Here is a 22,251-nt window from a genome sequence, read left to right as displayed (position 1 = left end):
CTTTTAGCACTGGTACCTTGTGCAGTTACCTGCAAAGTATCTCCATCCCCAAATCCTACCATCTCTTTATCAGCTATCTTTTCCTTATAGGAAAGAAATTACACTTTGTTTTTATCTTTATTTGGCACGGGGCTGTGTCACACACAAGTGGCCCGAACCCACACAGAGGTCAGAGGACAATCTGCAGGAGTAGGTTCCAGGCACCAAACCCAGGGTTTTGGGGTGGGGCAGCACATGCCTTTACCTGATAAGACATCTCACCAGCCCATTGTTTTCCCAGACTACGCTCAAACTCACTGCTCAAACTCACTACATGACCTTGAAATCCTAACTCTCCTGTGCTAGGATTACAGATAGGAGCCACCACGCCCGGTCTGTTTCCTTTGGAAAGAAAATTTTTATGTAGTTACCTCTTCGTACATATTTTTACGAAATTCCAAGTCCTCAGTAAGGCTCTGACAACGATTCTCCAAATCCACTTTAAGTAAAGTTTCATCTGCTAACTGCTTTTTAGCGGCGGATAAAGATGCTTCCAGCTATGATAAGGAAAAAGAATGATAAAGATTATATGGCAACCATCTGGTGATGAGTTAAGAAATTAATCAGATCAAGCACTAGAGTTCCTATATATTTCTTAACATGATTATGTCATTTTAACTTCAAGTCATTTGCTAGTTCTATCCCAGGACATCACCTCAGATCCCTTATCAAACGGTAGTGCTCAACAGAGGGAGAGGACAATCCTTCATGCTTCAATGTTCCAGGACAATAATGAAAATGGCCTTGAAAGCAGAGAGGACGAGTGTACCCAAGAGAGCAGCAAGTTTTGCAAAACCCAGACCAGAAGGGACGAGAGGCTACCATGCTCTCTGCATGTTAGCTACCAAGATTGTTCTTTGGGGAAGCCACCGAAGAACACAAATAGGGTTTATTTAAAAATAAAATAATAAGTAAGTCCACAGACCATGGTTTCAGACTGCCAACTCATCAGCCAAATGCGGGCCCGAGGCAGCATCTTACCTGGGCAATCTGATCCTTCAGATCCTCCAAATCTCCCTCTAAACTCTTTTTATCACCAAGGGCAGTAGCCAGCGCTGCATCCTTAGAGTTCAGTGCCGCCTCATACTCTCGAAGCTTCATCTGGGCTCCATTAAGATCCGATTCCTTCTTAGCATAACTGTAATATTAGAAAAGCACAGACAACATCAGAGCCCCGCCATGAGACCTTCCCCTTGCCTGCTTAAGTGAGAAATCAAGGCCATTTAAATACTGGCTGCCTGAAATCACAGAAGCTAACCTAGGCACATCAGATCAAAGACAACATTTTCCTATATCACGTGTTAACTAAGACCCAGGCTTTGGGGACTAGAGAGATGGCTCCAAGTCAAAAGCACCTTCTGTTCTTACTGAAGTGAAGACCCATGTTCGGGTCCCAGCACCCATATGTCATCTGTTAACTTCAGTTCCATGAGCTCAGACACCCTCTTCCAGCTTCCACAGGCTCTAGGCACAAATGCACACAGACTACATGCCAGCAAAACACTCATTCACAAAAAACCTCTGATATTAGTAACAGCTCGTTGATGACAGAGGTTTGCAAGCACCTTCTATTTCTAATATAAGGTGATTTGAAATTTCCATAATTACATGGAGTTCTATGGTAGAAAATTCATATAGATTTATGGGGGGGGGGATGACAGAGTCACACTATGTAGCCCTGACTAACCTGGAACTCCCTATGTGGATCAGGCTGCTGTCAAAATCATAGTGATCAGCCTTTCTCTGCCTCTGAGTACTAGAGAGTAAAAGGTATGTGCCACCAAGCCCACAGAATAATTATGTGAACAATTACATTTTAAAAGATACAATGTTGGGCTGGAGAGATGGCTCAGAGGTTAAGAGCACTGACTGCTCTTCCAAAGGTCCCGAGTTCAATTCCCAGCAACCACATGGTGGCTCACAACCATCTGTAATGAGATCTGGTGCCCTCTTCTGGCCTGTAGTCATACATGCTATATACATAATAAATAAATAAATCTTTAAAAAAAAAAAAAGATACAATGTTTACCATTAAAATAAATCTTTAGCATTAATTACACAAGAAAGCCTTCAATATCAAGATTCTGAATACTTAACTCTTAATAAAACTGGAGTATTGCTAATATTAAAATAAAATGAAAAATAAATTAACTCAATGGTAAGAAAGTATAATTTAAGGAGAAGACGCAACCCCCTTACCCACTGCGGTATGACAGATATAGTCCCAACAGAATCTTTTTTGCTAAGTCCTATATGCTTTAAGGCCACGAGATGCCAGGCTTTAGCTGAAAACTAGTCTAGAAGGGACAAAGCAACTCTTTAAAATGTGAATTAAGCCTGGCGGTGGTGGCACACATCTTTAATCCCAGCACTCGGGAGGCAGAGCCAGGAGGATCTCTGAGTTCAAGGCCAGCCTGGTCTACAGAGCGAGATCCAGGACAGGCACCAAAGCAACACAGAGAAACCCTGCCTGAAAAACAAAAAACATAACAAACAAAAAATTTGAATTAAAACAAGTAACAATCTTCCATTTGGGCTGGAAAGATGGTTAAATTCACTTGCTGCTCAATCAGGAGCTCCAGAATCTGAATCCCAAACGTAGCCCCCACTGCAAAGGATCTGACCCCCTCCTTCTGGACCATGTGGGCACCTGCATCCAAACGTGCACATGTACATTCTCAGACACAGACGTCCACACACGTCTTTTCTACAAGAGTCCAACCTTGGTGAATTACAGCCAAATGAACTCATTCAAGGCCTGGGTCTGTCTCCACAGGAATCCCATGGAGAAGCCTGTGAACGAGCCAAAAGGGGCCAGAGCTGAGTGCACACCACGCATACCTAGGATCTACAGAAAATCACACTTTTGAGACAAGCTTCATGTAGCCCATCGACCTGGAACTCACTACATAGCCACGGACAACCCTGAATCAGACCCTCCTGTCTACACCTCTAAGTGCTAGGTTTACAGACACCATCATACCCCGTTTACCGTGTGCTGGGAACAGAACCCAAGGCTTCATAGATGCTAGGCAAGCACTCTACCAGTTAAGCTATATTCCCAGCCCTTTAAAAAAAAAAAAAAAAGTCACATTTTAGAAGTTGGAGGTGGTTCTGGAGTCAAGAACACTTGCTCCTCTTGCAGAGAACCCAGATCCCAGCACCTCCCAGCCCAGGTGACTCCCTAAGATGTAACTCCAGTTCCAGGTCCCTCTTCTGGGGCACCAGGCATTCATGTGGTGAACTGACAAACGTGCAGGCAGACAAATCTAAAGAGATTTTCATCGCTGTCTGTAAAGTTTACCAATACTTACAAAAGCTACTGACAACACAAATTAATTACAGGAACTACAGCAGCAAGGCCTAGTGTCTAAATGACACAGCGCAGTGTGCTTCTGTGTGGGCCATGCGCCATACAGAGCAAGCAGTCCATAGGATGACCATGCTTCACGGTGCCATCCTTCACGGACTCACTGCGCTGACGTCTGACTGACAAGTGCACAGAGCTCAGAACTCTTGTCACACCAAGTGCATGATGCCACACTTTACAGAAGCAGAAAACAGGAAGAGCCAAAAGCTAGTGTGGGGCAGTATAGGTGAGTGACTAGTCATCTCTCCCACAACAACCAAAACCAAGTTAAGTAAGACACAGATGGAATAATTAAGGAAATGCTGATGGTGTCTGTCCATTAAGGCCGAGCTCTTAGTCACTTAAAGCGCTGATATTCTATCAAGTATACACCGTCCCACTGTGCTGTGCTTTGGGCTCAAAGCTCCAACACTCACATGATCAGCAAACTAGGCACACACAAACCAGGAATTAGAAACAAGCTCATTTTCATCGTTCTCTCTCTCTGTTTCCAAAGTCAGGGTTTCTCCATGTAGCCCTGGCTGTCCTGGAACTCATTCTGTAGACCAGGCTGGCCTTGAACTCAGAGATACTCCTGCCTCTGCCTCCTGAGTGCTGGGATTAAGGGTGTGTGCACCACCGCCTGGCTCTTTTTTTTTTTTTAACTTAAAAAAATGATCTCTCTCTCTCTCTCTCTCTCTCTGTGTGTGTGTGTGTGTGTGTGTGTGTGTGTGTGTGTGTGTGTGTGTGTACACATGGAGGTCAGAGAACAACTTTGTCAAGTCTGTTCTTTACTTACTTATGTGGGTCCTGGGGATTGAACTCAGGTTGTCAGGCTTGGCAGCAAATGCCTTTACCCTCTGAGCCATCTTTGTTGGCCAAATGATGGAAGAAATCTGACTGGTCAAAAACCCACTGGTTCTCAGAGTCAGACTGTAATTAATGCTGGTAGTCCAACTGGGTGTAAGCAGTCTCCTACAGTAGTTGTGAGTGGGAGTGGGTAGTTTCTTAAAACACGGCAGACTAGACCAGTCCTCAAGTCCCCGGTGGGAACTCTCGCCTTTCTTGGGTACCTGCTTAGAAATACTATAGTGCGTGTCTGTGTATTTGTGTGTGTGGTTCTTCCTAGAATGGAGCCTATGAAATGACTAATTTCTTTGAAGAGTTTAACTTTCCACGTTTTTATCATTATAATTTTCTAATGTATACATTTTAAAGAAATTGTCAATTGAGTTTCTCTGGAAAGAGCTATTATAGGTTTTGTATGTACTCTAAGAGGAAAGGCAAGTGTTTAAAAATTAATTCTTTTTCTTCTTGAGTGTGGACATGCAAAGTTAGCTTTTTGTACGAATGCAAGCATGTTTCGGGGAGGGGGTGGTCCCCCCCTTAATCCCAGCACTGGGAGGGAGAGACAGGTGGATCTCTGTGAGTTTGAGGCCAGCCTGGTCTATATAGTGAATTCTAGGACAGCCAGGGCCACATAATGAAACCCTGTCAAATGGGAAAAAAGGCTTTTATCATTCCAAAAGTAAAAGAAAGGCCTTGCATGAAGCCCTTTATCATCTTCTTGTGGCTTGGAGGTTGAGAGCACTGGCTGCTTTTCCAGAGGGTGCAGGCTCTATTCCCAGCACCACACAGTAGCTCAGACGGGTCTATACTCCAGTCCCGGGGATTTGACACCCTCTTCTGGCCTCCAAGGGCACTGCACACAGATGGTGTACAGACTACAGCAGGCAAACACCCGTTTATGTAAAATAAAACTCAAAAAGATCAGTGTGAAGTCATGATCCTTTGGTTACAGGACCAGACTTACTCTGAGACCAAATCAATCAAGATCTGCCCTACAAGCCACCATGGCCTTCTCTTGAAGTAAGACAACAGGCATTGTATTGGACCTCATGGAGGGCTCCTGCATCAGCCACTTATACACAGGTACATGAGTTAGAAACAGAGGGCTCAGTTGAGTTCCTGAACTTGGGGACCTATTCATTTAACTGAGCAAACACTCCTGAAGGTTTAGTATATGCTACCTAAAACATCAAGTTAGGTAGAGTGGATTTGGCTTATAAATGTAGCTGTCTGGTGCTTTAGTGAAAGAATGAGATGGACTTGTAGGTGTGCCTGCAACGGAAGCTGGTGGCAGACATTCCCTGCAGCTGTCCTAATATCCCAAGTGATGGGTTTCTGTAGGCTTAGCGGCTGCACATGAATCTACTGCTATTTTAATTATCATCTGCGGGCCCCATGTGCTGGCCACTCAGGCCATGGCCTGGTGGAGTCCCACAGCTCTGGCTCTGCCACAACCTGCTATGTAGGTTTAAATTAAGGATCTATCATTCTATTTATCAATAAGATGCAGGAGTCAAAGGCTGGGGTGAAAACCTGCTAGCTCAGAGAGGTTGAGTAGCAACTAGCTGACACTGCCTTTTGACGGGAGACACCTCTCTTCCCTGCCTCAGAATCAAAAAGGGAGTGCAAAACTCAAGTCCCCACCCTTTTTTTCCTGTGACTTCTCTATCTAAATTGCTGGCTTCTCTGCGGCCAATTTCAGTCAGCTAGTCGCTGGCTCCACCCTGATTCAAAGTTTAACTTTATTGGCAAGAGTTCGATCAAATTTTCCCGCAACACCCAAGCACCAAACAAATGTTCTGTGTTCATGCAGCATTCTCCTCTCCTCCTTCAGTCCACAATATTAAGAGTGGAAATGCGGATGCCTCCAGAAAGTCTCCGATGAAGAGAGAACCCACTGCCACCTCTACACATGAGGCACACTGATGTAACTCTGAGGCCACAGATTCCAGTACTGTGGGATCCTTAGCTCCCTCAAGAGACTTATAGACTCAAAGAAGGAAAAGGCCTCTTATAATTCCTGAATTTCCTATACAGAAAACCTGTAGATAACTATGGTCTTGCTAAATGTTAAATGAATCTGAAGCCGTGGAGTATTCAGTATATGCCTGTCATACACAAAGCCCAGAGTGCAATTACAGTACCAAAATAACACCTTCCCAAGTCTTTCATTCTGCATAAAATGTCTTTTAAGAAGGGAAAAAAAAAAAAAAAAAACTGCTGGGTCCCTAGCACGTCAGAGGCAGGTGGATCTCAGTGAGTTTGAGGCCAGCCTGGTCTACAGAGTGAGTTCCAGGATAGTCTCCAAAGCTACACAAAGAAACCCTGTCTCAAACCCCCCCCAACACACACACACACACACACACACACACACACACACACACACACACAACTGCAATCTTTTTATCGTCTCTGAAATTCACTTTTAAGTGTTCTCCCTCTGACCCTGCCAATGTCGATGAATCATGAAAACATTCAAGATTACACCCATCTCCAGATAAGAGCCATTAGAGTTTTATGTCAGATGAGTAGCCAATGCCAAGGGCATACGGAGGCCATTCAGTCAAGTGAGTTAACAATCTGAACATAATCTTGTCACAGGTTTCTAACTGTTTTCGGTTTGTTCAGTGCTATTGACCAGTCTAACTCAACTATTTCTACCTCCAGAAATATTGTAAAGTTTTCAATTAAATTCAGTACATGAATCTAATGCTACAAATATGCACACTAAAAACAAGTCATAAAACATTCCTTCAGACACTTTATACAGGAACTAAAACCAACTAACTGCATCCAAGAGCTAGGCAGTTTTATGCAATGTAGTTGGCACTCTATCCTGAGGAAGAATTTGCACCCCAAGAGTTTAACTAGGTCTATCCTTGTCATTAAAGAAATAATCGGCTAGCAACTGTTCCCTCACAGTAACAGGATGTAGCTCTACTTTCCCAACAGAACTAGCACTGCCTAGGACATGCCCCACTCTCCAGGGTAAGTGGCTAGTTACTCAGGACTTTCCAAATAGCTCCTAGCCATCTTGTACACCACTACCTCGTGCTTCCCTGTTCTGTGTTCACACATGGCTCCTTTCCTGCTTCAGTCCACAACATTACACTGAAAACATGGGTGCCACCATAGGGCCACTGATAAAGGAAAGGGAGCCGATGGCTCCCTCTACAGACTTCCTCTCCATCAATGCACACCCAGCTGTGTACTTGGAGGTGTTTAGGGTGTGTTGGTGAGCTATTACCCTTGACTTCTTTTCAGATCATCATGGAAACCCAGGCTTCAGCTTCAGATACAATGGGCTCTGGAACTGTGTGTCTGACTATCACCACCCCGTCTACATGCCCTACATTTCCCCGGGTATACCCTACTCTAGACCTGTCTTTCCAAAGTTACAGCACTACCGGAAATAAATGCTCAAGAGCTGGGCACACATCTTTAATCCTAGCATTTGGGAAACAAAAACCAGCCTAATCTGTATAGCAAATGAATCCCAGCCCAGCCAGGGTTACAAGACACACACACATACCAAAAAAAAAAAAAAGCTGAATAAGTCTTTAGAAAATCATTCAAGACCTATATCTGACAATAATAGCCACCTGAAAGTGAACTAGTAAGCCTATCCTATCAGTAAATATTTTCCTCCTATATCTCCTATATATTTATATATATTGGTTTAATATATTTATATATTGGTTTCTTTTTTCTCTTTTTGTTTTTTTGTACAGCCTTGGCTGTTCTGGAACTAGCTCTGTAGACCAGGCTGGCCTCAAACTCAGAGATCCACCTGCCTCCCGAGTGCTGGGATCAAAGGCATTCTTGACACTTCCTACTATGAGTAGTCAGGCTAGCCTTTAACCCTATATATAGAAAAGGTCTGGCCTTAACTCCTAATCCTCCTGCCTCTACCTCCTAAATGCTGGGATCACAGCTATATTTATACCCAACCATAGCAATAAACACTTGAAAAAATTAAAATAGACTAATTAAAAGGAGAATCAAGAGTTGTATGAAACGAACAAACAAACCAACAGGCCAAACTCTAGGAACAAATACTTTAATCATAATTAGCAAGAAAGATGTAGTGAGTGGCACTCACCTATAACCCAGCACTCAGAACACCGAGGGTGGAGAATGCGGAGTTCAAAGTCAGCCTGAACTATGTACATAGTGCATTCCTTTCTGCCCCATTTAAATGAACTCAATTAGATCCCATTACAGAATAGCTTTAGTTGGGTGTCTGGAAATGACTGCCCTTCTATTAACACATTCTTGACTAGTGTTACACCTGACAGAAATGCTCACCCAGGGGAAATTCCTAGTTTGACCAGTGTAGCACACTACAAAGAATGAAAAATTTCTAAATCATTCAGTGTGGCTATGGGTAAAGAATCTGTATTCACCTTTAGGCCAAGACCTAGAAAAATGCTTTCCTTGGGATCCTCTTCTTTTACACAAGTTTCACAATTTTTATTTCTCCAAGTATTTTTGTTTTTGTCATTTGATTTTTCACACACAAAGAAGATGTGTAAAAGTTACATTAAGGGGCTAGTGAGTTACTTGTAATCCCAGCGCTGGAGTCAAGATCCTAGCCTAGCCTACCTGGCAAACCTTAGATCCCAATGAGACACTGTCTCAAAAACATCAGGGACGACGGGCAATGCTGGTGCACACCTTTAATCCCAGCACTCGGGAGGCAGAGGCAGGTGAATCTCTGTGAGGTCAAGGCTAGCCTGGTCTACAAAGCAAGATCCAGGACTGTTACACAGAAAAACCCTGTCTCGAAAAATTTTAAAATTTTAAAAAATTGTGTTCAAAAGTGTTTGCTAATTGAGAAAAACATCATTACAGGGCTATACTTACTCAACAATTCTGGAGGATCAGAGGGAAACATAACTTTTCACTTATAGCCATAATCCAAATCATTATTTCTAATCATCACAAAGCAAAAATTTCTCGTTGTTATTTTGCAGGGTTTCTCTGTGTAGCCCTGACTATCCTGGAACTCCCTTTGTAAACCAGGCTGTACTTAAACTCAGAAATCGCTCGCCTGTGTCCCCTCCCCCACCCTCCCCCCAGTACTGGGATTAAAGGTGCACACCACCACTCAGCAGCACAAAAAAAGAGAATGTTAAATCTCTGTACACTGCACCCAGGGAACCAAGCCGGTCCGGCCTAGCATTCTCGGCTGTTTCTATTCCAAATCACCTTAAGGTTCTTCTAAACAGCTGTCCAGGAGCCTGCAACTCAACACTGGCGACTTCACTCGTAGAACAAATAATGTTCTGGGGACTTATTCATAATCAGCTCAGAATCTACGCGCTTTTATTATCTTTTACAAAACAAAAAACAAAAAAACTTATGCCTATAATAACCTTCATTCCCAGTCAAGCCATAATTCTGCACTCAGGAGGCTGAAGCAGGATTGCTCCAAGTTCAAGGCCAACCAGAGACAAAGACCAGGTTCCCAAAATAAACAAGTCTGCTTTCCTAAAACCAAACAATCTTATTTCCTAATAGGCTCAAGTTTCCTGATAACATGAGTTGACTCCAATGTTACTGATCATTTTCAGTAGTGTGTGCAGGGGAACAGGACATGAGCCACACTGTTTCTCATGAGGAAAACTAAGGAACTTCCCTGCAATTAAAGTAAGTACAATACACAGAATACCCAATCTTGTAAGCACAATTCCCATCAGCAAGGGTCTCTCTGGCAAGCAAAGAGTACAAGGCACTACACATGCTCAGAGCTGCTAATGGTGGAATAAACTGTCCACTGACAAACGTGCAGAAGGCAGTGAAAAGCAAGCCAATTCCAACAAATCACAGCAAAATGAGGAAAAGACTACGTAAGACTGGAGCTGGACTCCAGAACATTTCTCTCCTCAGTATCAGTAAGAGATCGGTCCAGGACCCCCTTACACCAATAACCAAAGCCAATAACTCCCTTCTAAAGTAGCATATTTTACATATATAACAATACTATATTGTTATATATAAGCTAGAAATATCCTCCTCTCTATTTTAAATCATCTCTAAATTGCCTCTAACCTTATGAATGCCATGAAACAGTCCACTATAGTTCTTCTCAACCTGTGAGTTATGACCCCTTTGGGGTCTCCTATGACCATCAGAAAATACAGGTATTCACATTAGATTCACGACAGTAGCAAAATCAGTTATTAAGTCGAATCAAAATAATTTTATGGTAGGGGTCACCACACAGGAGGAGCTGTGTTAAAGGGTCGCAGTGTTAGGAAGGTTGAGAACCATATTTGGTGAATAAGGGTGCGAGTCCGTACATGTTTAGTATAGATGCAATTTTTGTGTTTTCAGTTGAATCCCGCTGGTGTAGAGCCAACTATGTACTAATACATAAAATGACTTCTCTACCAGTCACGCAAGCCACCGTCACAAATGATGATCCAATGGGCCTACCAAAATCTAAGCCTATGGATGGCAGGCTGGAAAGCGGAACGTCAGAGCAACGCCACTGCATAACACACGCAGACACACACACAGACACACACACACACACACACACACACACACACGTCAATAATGCAACCCACACTTGGATGTAAAGAGCAGAAGTGAAAATGAAGGTAATCTTACATTACACTCACACACGCACGCACACTCCTGGACTGTCACGGTGGCTTCTTTTCAAAGCACACATCACAAGTCTGAATAAGAAGTCAGGGAAGACTCCCCTAACTAAATCAACTCTGAACCAAGTGAGTGGGAACTGTGAAAGGCGAAAGAAGACCAAGGGGAACCGGAAGCAGAGCGACCCTGCGTGAGGAACGTGGTAAAGGAAAGCTGTCAGAATGGCTTTCGTGTTTGGAGACATCAAGTCGGATATGCATCAGATAAACCAGACACAAACTGTGGGAGACAGACACTGCACGGAGCCAGTCCACCACGGGCAGAACCTCACTTAGGCAGAGCAACAAGTCCCAGGCTGCTCAAGACCATTTCAAGTGTGCTTGCTGCCCTCTTCGAGAGGACTCAGGATCAGTGCCAGCCAGCACCCACAGATGGCAGCTCACAGCCATTATTAACCCAAGGGACATGACACCCTCTTCTAGACTCCGAAGGCACCAGGCACATATGTGGTACACAGACATACATGCAATAAAACGTTCATACACTAAATAAAAACAAAAGAGAGTGTCTCCTGAGGTTGGAGAGACGGCTCAGTGGGCAAGAGTGCTTGGTGTGCAGAGTTCAGATTCCAGCACACACCTGTAACCTCAGCACTGTGGGGATGGGGCAGACAGGGTGAGGGGTCACTGGGCTTGCTAGCCGCCAGTCTAGCTCCAAGTTCAAAGACTGTCTCAAAATGAGTAAGAAGGAACAGATAGAGCAGGACACCTCAAGTCTTTTTCTTTGGTCTCTGCCAGTGCATGCAGACAAAAGCACCCACACATGCAGTCACGGTGCATGCCTTTAATCCCAGCACTTGGGAGGCAGAGGCAGGTGGGGGCCTCTGTGAGTTCCAGACCAGCCTCGTCTACAGAGTGAGTTCCAGGACAGCCAGGGCTACACAGAGAAACCCTATGGGGGGGGGGTCCCCCACATCATATAACGTAGGCCTCTCCCACACAGCCCTTGCCCCACCGTGTACAAGGCTCTGGTGCAAGCGCCAACACAGCAAACTTCAAGGCCTCTCTCTTCCCTTCGCTGCCTACATTCTTGCAGCTTAAACCATGGCCCATGTCCTCTCACCGGCCTTGAATATGGCTAGTGCTTTGCTTCACTGCATTTCACTGACACCAGGCTCCCCCACAATAAAAACCATCTCTTAGGCACCAGAGGAAACAGATGCTTTAGGCCTTATCCAACCTCCCCCGCCACCAATCTTGTCCAATGACAACTTTTCCTCTGATTATTACAGATCATCTCCTTGGAGTCTTTCCCACCTTCTACCTCACCTCCAGGATCTCAGAACTCTAAACTGCCAGCTGACATCTCAGCTCAAAGTCCAACAAGCACCACGACTGTATCACTACCCAGAGCAGGATCCTTCAGACCAGCTCCTTCCCTAGCCAGCTCTGTCAACCCTGATGACATGACCTCTGCACAAGAGTGTTCACCCTAGACTCCTTCCTAAACCCTATGCCCACCCACGATCTTAGATCCGCGTGCTCTCCTTCCTGACAGTTTCGGGGCCAGGGGCTACTTTCGTTACTTCCAAGTGTCCTTTCGGTGTCCCTGTCTTTTTATCGAGGTACCAGTGACAGCCCCATGCCACTCTTCTAAGAGTTCCCAGGGCTCAGATGCAATCCTCTCAACTCATACACCTCTAGTTATACGAATTCCTGGTACTCAGGGCAATTGCATCCTAACTGTTTTCTACTGAGAAATGAACTCTTTTCTCTAGAGCACCAGGGGGCCGCTGCTGCCCAGCACTAATCGCTTGTCCTAGTCACTGCACTTACACTCTCCCAAACCGTAATGCTGCCATGCTGGCTCCCACTCTAGACCGTAAGCAACGTGATCACGGGGAGAATCCTACTCCGTTCCCACCACCTGCTGCAAAGACTTAGCGTAGGTCTGTTCCAGTGTGTGCTGAATACAAGGTGGAAGCACATTTCTGTCACAGGGATTAAAGATTTAGAGAGGTATTAATTTCTTTTAAATTATTAAGGCATGGAGTAAAGTAGGAAGGCAGCTTTGTATGAAAGAGACAAGAAACCTTACTAATTTACTTTCGCTCATTTCTTAAGAAAAAATATTTATTTTATTTGGGAATGGAGCAAGGACTTAGTGGTTGAGAGTACCAGCTGCTCTTCTAGAGGATCAGGGCTCAGTCCAGGGTTTCCAACACCCACACAGCAGCTCACAGCAATCTATACCTCTAGGTCCTAGAGATCCAGTACCCTATTCTGGCCTCCACAGGCAACAGACAGGCATGTGGTAAGTAGACATCCACGCAGGCAAAACACCCACACACACAAAAGTATTTTTAATTTTGAAGATCTTTAAAAGATTTCCTTTTAATTATGCATGTGTCTGTGAGTATGACAGAGAAGTGAGGTGCCTATGGAAGCCAGGTGTCGGGTTCCCTAGAGCTGGGTTACAGGTGGTTGTAAGCCACCCACCTGAAGTGGGTACCAGAGTAGTGCTGAATCCTCTAGAGGAGCAATACAACATCTTAACCACTGGGCCACCTCTCCAGCTCCATCTTCACCCTTGGTGTTTCAAAGAGCATTTCAATCACTGTGCTCTCCTGACAAATCCAAAACTACCTCCTTGAACACGATCAACACCGTGAAAACCACACAGCTGGTACCACCGCCAAAAGCAGCACCCTACAGGCCCTGAAAGGCAGCTGTCCTGTGTGAGATTTCTAGTCCAAATGTCAGATGTCCGTGCCCTGTGAGACTGCTTCCTGTCAGGAAACCAGAAGTCATACAGATCAGCACTACTATGATTAACTGAGACACGGTATGGAAACCCAGGACAGGCTGTTAGAGCAATCACAACTCCATCGCCAGCCTCCATTCATCTAAGTATCCCCAGACACAACAGCCTCAGAGCCTGGTTTCCTCCCATAAGCAGGGCTATCACAGAGCTTACAGCACAGGATCTGTAAAGCTTCTAGTTCAGTCTGAGCACCAGAACAGAGGGAAATGATTGTCTGCCTTTTGTCCAGCATTACAGGAGACGCAAGCCCTCCAGGCTGTTCTCTATAGACAGAACCAGCTGATTAGAGCAGATGCTCCATCTAGCAGCAAAAGTTGCCTGATTCTATCTATATCAACACATCCAAACAAACTGAAAGCAACGTAAACAGTACATTTGTAAAGACCAAGCAAGCAGATTAACTGAGAAAGCCTTATGACCAAGGCCCAAGCACAAAAGACATGACTTAATTCATCTGATTCCAGTGTAGACACCAAGTTTTTGCTCTCTGTTAGCACCGTCAACATAAAAATGCCCAAGAATTAGAACCAGCTTCCAGAAACTTAGCCACTGCTGCTAGGACCAAATATTGGTAAAATTGCCATGCCTTTACCCAGTGGCTAATACTTAACCAGCAAATTAGGCAACATTTAACCAGTAACCTGATACTGTTTGCCAGAGGCTCCTGAAGTTCATGGCACTCTCTGGCCTCTGAGAAACTGGCTGGCTTCGGTCAGTGCAAAGTTTCTTTGGTCACAGCAAAAGACAGTGCCAGTACAGGTCATCCTGTCAGATCTTACTTCCTCCATCTTTTAGCATGCTTTATTGGGGCGGGGGTAGGGGCGGCGTAGGGGTGGGGCAAAGTCAGAGAACAACCTGAAGTCTGTTCTCTTCTACCATGTACTCAGGAAGTTCGTGTCTGTACCTGCTGAGCCACCTCACTGGCCATGTTTTGTTTTTCTGGTACAAGTTCGCACTCTGCAAGGCAGACCATCCTTGAACTCAAGTGATCTTCTTGACTCTCAACCTAAGCACAAGGATTATAAAAGTATGAACCCCATACCAGGTTCTCAGAACTCTGAATTCCAGGGGGGAGATGGGTAATTTCAATGTTCTACTTGGTGTTTATCTGTGGGTTTGTTTTTTTATTTCTTTTGTATAGTTTCTAACTTCATCACTGTATGTATATACGCTCCCAGATGCTCATGTGTCACAGCCTATGTGTGGAGGAGGCCCGAAGACAGCTCTCAGCAGTTGGTCCTCTCCTAGGGTGGGTTCCAGGACTGAACTAAGGATAGACTTGAGCAGCATGCCCTTTGACCTGCTGAGCCCTCCCGTCAACCCTGAAAATATTCTTAAGTTCCCAAGTATGATAGCCAAAGCATGATCTCTTTATCATACAGAAGACTAAAAAAAGCGAGGGGTAACACTGGTTAGTAGCCATCTTTGGAGCCTAGAAATAATGAGGTTCTCCTCTTGGGTGCCTGTCACCAGCTGATGACTAAGGCTCGCTCTAACCGTGTGTGTGTGCATGGTAGATCTTTAACTCAGGCATAGCAGAGGTAATATCTAGACAAATGAACGAGCACACCAAACCCGTGACTTCAAAGAGGAAAAAGACCTGGCAGCCTATTTTTATTGTGCTGTGTATCTTTCATTCTATGCTTACTTCCTTGAAACCGAATACCCCAAAAGACTGCCTAATCTTGGATCCTAAATTATATAAACAATTCCAACAGGTATCTTTCTCCCAATCTTCCTTCACAAGCATAGGATAGAAGGGTTTGGACAGTCTAATCACTTAGGGCCTCTTCCTTAGACTTTCACATCAGTTTGAAAGGTTTGGCCATCAAAGCCCTGTGTTAAAGGCCTGTGTTAAAGGCCTGTCTGAGTTGTACTAAATGCAAGCAACGTTGTCTTGGAGCCTATACTAGCCTGCCTGAGGACCTGGGTATAGAAGCAGTTACCAGATTCCAGCAGGACCAAGACATTTCCATGAATGTTTCTGGGATTTGGTTTGGAATGAGAGTGTTGTTTGGTTTTTTTGATTTGGGAGATTTCTGAGATAAGGTCTCTGTCAGTAACTCAGGCTGACTTCACACTTGAACCCATCCGGTCTCAGCTTTCCAAGTGCAGTCATTTACAGGTGCCCACAACACCTGGACCGTGATGCTTGTCTAGGGATGGTTTTTGTTAAGGAACCAAAAGGTGATTTTTTTTTTAACTACACTACAACTGCTTCCTTAATATGTCTGCCTAAATGGTAATTACTCCATAAACACTGCCTCAACATTAACATGTACAGATTATTTTTAGACAAGTTCAGGAGCCAAATGGACTCAAACCAACAATAAAACAATCCTTCCTTTTCATCTTCCAAATTACACTCCCTTTATTGTTCAAAAGTAACTTCTCAAAAAGATGATGCATTACTCTACTAACATCTCTCTCACTGGATACAAATAAAGACAGTATATACTGGGTATGGTAGCACAAGCCTGTAATCCCAGCGTTTGGGAGGCCAAGGCCAGAGGATCCGAGCCAGCCTCTTCTACATAAGAGTTCCAGGCCAGCCAAGGTGATAGTGAAACTCTCTCTCAAAACGAAAACAGTGATTACTGGGCTGGCTGGCTGGTTCGGATGATGAAGGATCTTGTTAGAAATTATGACAGCCCAAAGTGGATCTTTAGAACCCATGGAAAGGTAGATAGGGCAAACGGCCCACAGAATTGTCCTCTCACCTCCACACTAGCCATAGAATGCACATCCACAATCCCCACCCACAATTTAAAAACTAATAATAAACAGGATGGGTGTGATGGTACAAACCTTTGATCCCAGCATTTGGGAAGCAGAGGCAGGCAGATCTCTGCAAAATCAAGGTCAGTCAAGGCTATATAGCGAGATTCTATCTTAAAAAAGAAAATTAAATTACTATCACTATTGAGCTGGCAAGGATTTAAGGTAATTTCCCAGTACAGAAGAAAAAGGAATGGAGCCTGTCTGTAATGTCAGCACCTGGGCTACAGGGCCAGTTCCTAAAAGGGGCTGGGGGAAGGGGGTAGCCCAGCAGGAAAACTGAGAAAACGGAGTACAGAAAGCTGAGTACAACTAAGAACTACATCCTAAGACAACCAAGCCTTGGAACTGGAAGGACTTAAGACTGAACAGCAAGGACGCATGAGAATATCTAACACCAGTCAGCGGGCAATTTCAGAAACTGCAACAAAGTTTCCACGTTTTCCAAGAATGGGGCTGAGGAGACCGCCTGCTGGCTGGTTTTTGTCAACTTGACCCAAATTTAAGAACTATCTGGGCCTGGGCGGGGATGGGGCACTACAACAGACAGCCAACAAGAAATACCAGCCTCACACACCACAACAATGAACACCAGAAGACAGGAAAGTAACACTTTCTAGGCACTAAGACAAAAATGTTAAAATAATCTTGCTCAACTACTGATCAAATGAGACAGTTATTCTCAGACACCCAGACAATTCCTTGCCATCCTTCTTGCATAAGTTACTTAAAAGATAGTCTCAACAGAGTAAAAACACCAAAGGAAAATATATGATCCAGAAAACTGAATCGTAAATTACAATGTATCTGCCAACAAGATACCTTAAAAACTTAGAGCTCCCAAGATGTAGTGATACACACCTTAATTTCAGCACTCAGGAGGCAGAGGCAGGCTCTCTGAGTCCCAGGCCAGGCAGGGATAAAGAGGGAGACCTTGTCTTTATTTATAAAAAACAAACAAAAAACAAAAAAACAGAACAAAAAACCCACAGCCCAGGTCAAGGTAAGAATGTAGATTTGTGCTGGGCATGCCTTTAGTCCCAGCACTGTGTGTGTGTGTGTGTGTGTGTGTGTGTGTGTGTGTGTGTGTGCGTGCGTGCGCGCGCGCGCGCGCGCGCGCGTGCAGAGGCAGGTGGATCTCTGTGAGTTTGAGGCCAGCCTGGTCTACAGAGTGAGTTCCAGGACAGGCTCCAAAGCTACACAGAGAAACTGTCTCAACCCTACTCCCCCAAAAAGAATGTAGACTTGTGCCAGCCAGTGGTAGCGCACACCTTTAGTCCCAGCACTCACTTGGGAGGCAGAGGCATAAATAATCCTTGTCCTCTTCACCTTTTAATCCTGCTGGAGCCAACATGTGACTGATCCACAACATTTACAACTACTGTCCGCCAGGTGGCAGTACAACCACTTACTGTGTAGCAAACCTCCAAGGGTATCATCTGGAAAGATTATCAGAACCCCAGCATCAAAATGCCTCAGACCGCACAAGACAATTATTGTTTGTTTGCTGTGTGCTCTCTACCACTGAACCCTAAAATTAGGACATTAGGGTTTTTTTTTAATCTATGACCTCAACACACAAAAAGTAACTGGTACATACCAAATGTTTGATCTATGTAACATTTTAACATCTCTGAAATTGCAAATAGGTCCAAGACAAGCACTGGCCCTGATTTTGTTTTTCTCCCTCCCCCTCCCCCCCCCCCCTCTCAACAGGGTTTCTCTGTGTAGCTTTGGAGCCTGTCCTGGAACTCACTCTGTAGCCCAGGCCTTGAACTCACAGAGATTCGCCTGCCTCTGCCTTCCCAGTGCTGGGATTAAAGGTGAGCACCGCTGCCACCGGGCTTTGTTTTTCTTTTTAGTGATACACACATAACAATCTTTTTTTTCATGTACATTGGTAATTTGCCTGCATGTATGTTTGTGTGAGGGTATCAGATCCCCTGAAACTGGACTTAAAGACATTTGTGGGCTGCCATGTGGGTGCTGGGAATTGAACCCAGGTCCTCTAAAAGAGAAGCCAGTGCTCTTAACCGTTGAGCCAGGTCTCCAGCCAAATTTTCCAAGCAAGACATCTAAAGTTTGAAGAAATGCAGTAAGAAAAAAAACCGGAAGAAGGTGAGGCACACCTTTAGTCCTGGCACTGAGGAGGCAAAGACAGGCCAACCAGGACTATAGAGTTGAGGTCCTGTCTTTAAAAAAAAAAAGACGATAAAGAGAAAACAGTATCTATCAGTGAATGATTATTTCAAAGGCTGATTCAAGTGTTGGCAAATCCAAGAAACAGAAACAGAAGGCTGTAGCTGCAAGGAAGGACGCTGGGCCTTACTTAGTTCCTGCGCAAGGGTAAGGTGGACAATTGCTTAAGTACAACAGTTGGAAACCAGTGTCGGCAACTGAAAAATCCATCTCAAAGAAGGGAGGGACAAAAGAGCTCTGGGCATAGTAGCACAAGCCTTTAATTCCAGTCAGGAGGCAGAGGCAGGTGGATCTCTGGTATGTGGTGCCCAGTCTGCTCTACAGCGAGCTCCAGGTCAGCCAGTGCTGCACAGTGAGACTGTCTCAGAAAACAACAGCGATGAAGAGACGGCTCAGCTCGGCGGGTGGACCTAGGTTCCATGCCCAGCCCCCATGTGGTGGTTCAGAACAGTGCTTTTCGGGTGGACCCAGGCTCCATGCCCAGCCCCCACGTGGTGGTTCAGAACGGTCACTCCAGCTTCCTGGCCTCTACAGGCCACCAGGAATACATGTGGTGCAGATATACATGAGGGCAAAACACCCCGACACTTATAATAATGGAGGAGAGGCAGTAAAGACAGGCTATAGATAAGTGTAAGCCTGTGGATCCTGGTTACCATGGAAGTATCAGCCGACCCCAAGAGCTGCAGGCCAGACTGGAGAACAGAGTAACATCTTGTATCGGAAAGAAGTAAATGTTCATTCTTAACCATCCTATATATTGTTTTATTGTTACCACACACGTTTTTACAAGTCATTTTGAAGTATCTGATAAGGTAGTAACAGTCAGGGAAATGAGATTCAGATCTGTACAGAAAGATACCCCGGGGGCAAATGGTCAAAGTCTGAATCAGACATCTCCCAAAAAAATCTGCTGGCGGTGCAAAAGCGCCATGAACTCCAGACTAAAATCCAGCAAATCTCTAAACCTAAAGCGTGACACCAGCACTTGTTGCACACAACTGAGCTGCACATTGTACCCATCAGAAAATCAAGGAAAGGACGGCAAAGGGTACCCTGGTGTGAAAACTCAGTTCCCATTAGGATCACAAGCTCTCCCTCACTCAAACACATCTTCCGTGGCCTGCTGACTGCACCACAGACCGCAGGTTTGCGAGGTGTGGGTCCGCAGCACAGTCCCCGGGAAAAAGATTGTTTTATAGGGGGGCTGAAGCGAGGAACTGAGCGCCACTGCTTGCTGGGTGGGCGATCGGCGACTCAAAAGTCTGACGGCCGTGGCCTGCGAAAGGCCAGTTTAAGCCATCTGGTGCGCAGAGCACCCGAGGACCCGGGCGCCACCAGAGGACATCCTACTGCAAAGCCAACTCCCCAGCTAGGAAACCCAACTCGCCTTAGGCCAAAGGCGTGCAGCTCAGTCCCCGCCCTTCCCGCGCGGTTGAGGGCAGGGGCAGTTCGCTGGCAAAATGTCACAGGGCCGAGACTGAGCGCGCCAAAGCAAGATCCACCCCCGGGAGCCGAGGACGCTCGGGGCCGGTCCCTCCCCTTCCTCCGCCCGCCTAGAACTCATTCATTCTTCTGGCGATTGGCGAGTCCACCCGGCCCAGCCGCCCCGGCCCAGCAAACCCACCAGATGCTTTGTCTCCCACCCGCCGGAAACCGGGGCGCGCACTCGAGCGCGCGCAGCGGCACCAGCTCCCCGCACCCGGGGCCTGCAGATGGGGGGGGATCTGGGGTCCGAGGTCAAGCCCCAGGCCCCCGCATGTGGCCCAGCCACCTAGAAAATAATCGCCACGACCCCACTGTCTCTATAACTCGAGTACCCTCCAAGACACCTCCCCCGCCTCGTTCAGCTCACTAGATTTCCCCCCTCTGCTTTCAAGACACGGGGCGAGGGGGGCCGGGAGAGGGGGGAGCCTGTCCCCTTCGTAAGGACCAGGCACCCGGCCTATGCCAGCCCCTCCCGGGAGGAAGCACGGCGCCCCCAATGCGGTCCCCGGAGCCTCGCGGCGCCGCCGATCGAGCCCGTCTACTCACTTGAGCAGCAGCTGGTCGTGCTCGGCCTTGAACTTGCCCAGCTCGATCTGGAGCTTGGCGCGCTCTCGGGCCGTGTCGTCGAGCGCGCGGCGAGCGTCGGCCAGCTCGGTCTCGTAGAGCGCCTTGAGCCCGGTGAGCTCCCGGCCGCGCACCTCCTCGCGCTCGGTCACCTGCAGCTGCAGCGCGCTGTTCTCCGTCTCCAGGCTGCGCACCTTGTCGATGTACACCGCCAGGCGGTCGTTGAGCTCGCGCAGCTCCTCTTTCTCCTGCAGCCGCGACAGGCGCGTGGGGCTGAGCGGCGTGGCGGGGGCGCTGGCGCGGCTGCCCGCCCGCTGCGGCACGGGGGTCGCGGTCGCCATGGCGGGCGGCGGCGGGATCGGCGGGGACCGAGCGCACCTGGGGTGGCGGCGGCGGCGGTGGCGGTGGTGGCGGCGGCGGAGGAGGGGGGGGGGCTACCGCACAAAAGAGCGAGGCGGGAGGGCCGCGGAGGGAGCGCGATCGCCGGCGAGACGCCCTTTGTGAGTGAACACGCTGCCCCTCGCGGGCGCACGCGCGCGCGCGTGTGTGCGCGGGAAGGAGGCCGGGGCAGCCCGGAGGCCGTCAGGACGGAGTCGCTTCGCCTTCTTAGCCTTCGCCTTCGCCTTCGCCGCCGCCGCGAGTCTCCCGCCCCGCTGCACTTTGTTTCCTCTCAAGCCGCTCGTAGCGGGCGGGCGGGCGGGCCTGGGAGGAGAGGGAGGAGGAGGAGGGCGGCGAGAGGCGGGGCGGAGAGCGGGGGCACGGGCCGCGCTCTGCAACATGGCGGCGCGCCCCCGCTCCCCCCCCACCTGGGCGCGCGCGCGCGTCCCCCCACGTGACCGCCGCCGGCCAATGGCGAGCGGGCGGCGCGCCTGGGCGGCGGGCGGGGAGCCCCGGCCTGGAAATTCAAACCTCTCGACCCTCGGGTTAACCGTCGGCCCTTTCACGCTCCGGCTTGGGCGTGGGTGGGGAAGGGGCGGTCCCCGAAGCCGCTCCGGCCTCCGCCCGAAAGCCCAGCGCCCGCCGCGTCTCGCGCGGGCCCCTGGGGGAGCCCCCTCTTGGAAGGGCCGGGCCTGCCAGTGGCGGGAAAAAAGAGCCCGAGGTTTCCGGGGCGGCTCCGCGCCGCCTCCCGCCGCCCCGCGGCCGTTCAGGGAAAATTCAAATGTAAACGAGCCCCGGGCCGCGGGCTGGGCCGGGACCTCCCCCCGGAGGCCTGACCTCCGTGGTGCCTGCGGGCCCCGAGCGCCCGGCTCTGCTAGCGGACCCCGGGGTGCGCGCCGATGTGCGTCTCGAGGATGGGAAAACGGTTCGTGGGAGCTCCCAGTTGTGCGGAAGCCCACGGATTGTGGATCACGGCGAGGGAAAAAAAAAAAAAAAGCAGCATTGCTTCGGAAATCTTTTGCTATCGGTTACGGAGGGGCGGCGGCCCCTGATCCCGTTTCTGGGCGTACAGTTTTTGTAAAATCAGAAACAGCCCGCGGAGGATCTTACTAACAGGACTTGAAATGATAGGATAAGTTGTTGTCGTGGTTCATTAAAATGAGATTAATAAA

At 47.4% G+C, this 22,251-nt stretch overlaps 1 protein-coding gene across 1 annotated transcript in view; it reads right to left on the bottom strand.

The window, feature by feature from the left end:
• Positions 1–21,124, bottom strand: part of Lmnb1 (lamin B1) — a 42,901-nt gene extending 21,777 nt beyond the window's left edge. Inside the window, exons 1-3 of the mRNA XM_006983031.3 lie at positions 20,684–21,124; positions 1,021–1,177; positions 411–536 (exon numbers count right to left, since the gene is read on the bottom strand). Of these exons, the coding sequence (XP_006983093.3) occupies positions 411–536; positions 1,021–1,177; positions 20,684–21,042 (642 nt within the window). The 5' untranslated portion in view covers positions 21,043–21,124. The remainder of the gene's footprint in view (positions 1–410; positions 537–1,020; positions 1,178–20,683) is intronic.
• Between the last annotated feature and the right edge of the window lie 1,127 nt (positions 21,125–22,251).

This window comes from Peromyscus maniculatus, chromosome 19, assembly GCF_049852395.1.
Source record: "Peromyscus maniculatus bairdii isolate BWxNUB_F1_BW_parent chromosome 19, HU_Pman_BW_mat_3.1, whole genome shotgun sequence".
Taxonomy (NCBI): domain Eukaryota; kingdom Metazoa; phylum Chordata; class Mammalia; order Rodentia; family Cricetidae; genus Peromyscus; species Peromyscus maniculatus.
This window is presented reverse-complemented; position numbering and strand designations above follow the sequence as displayed.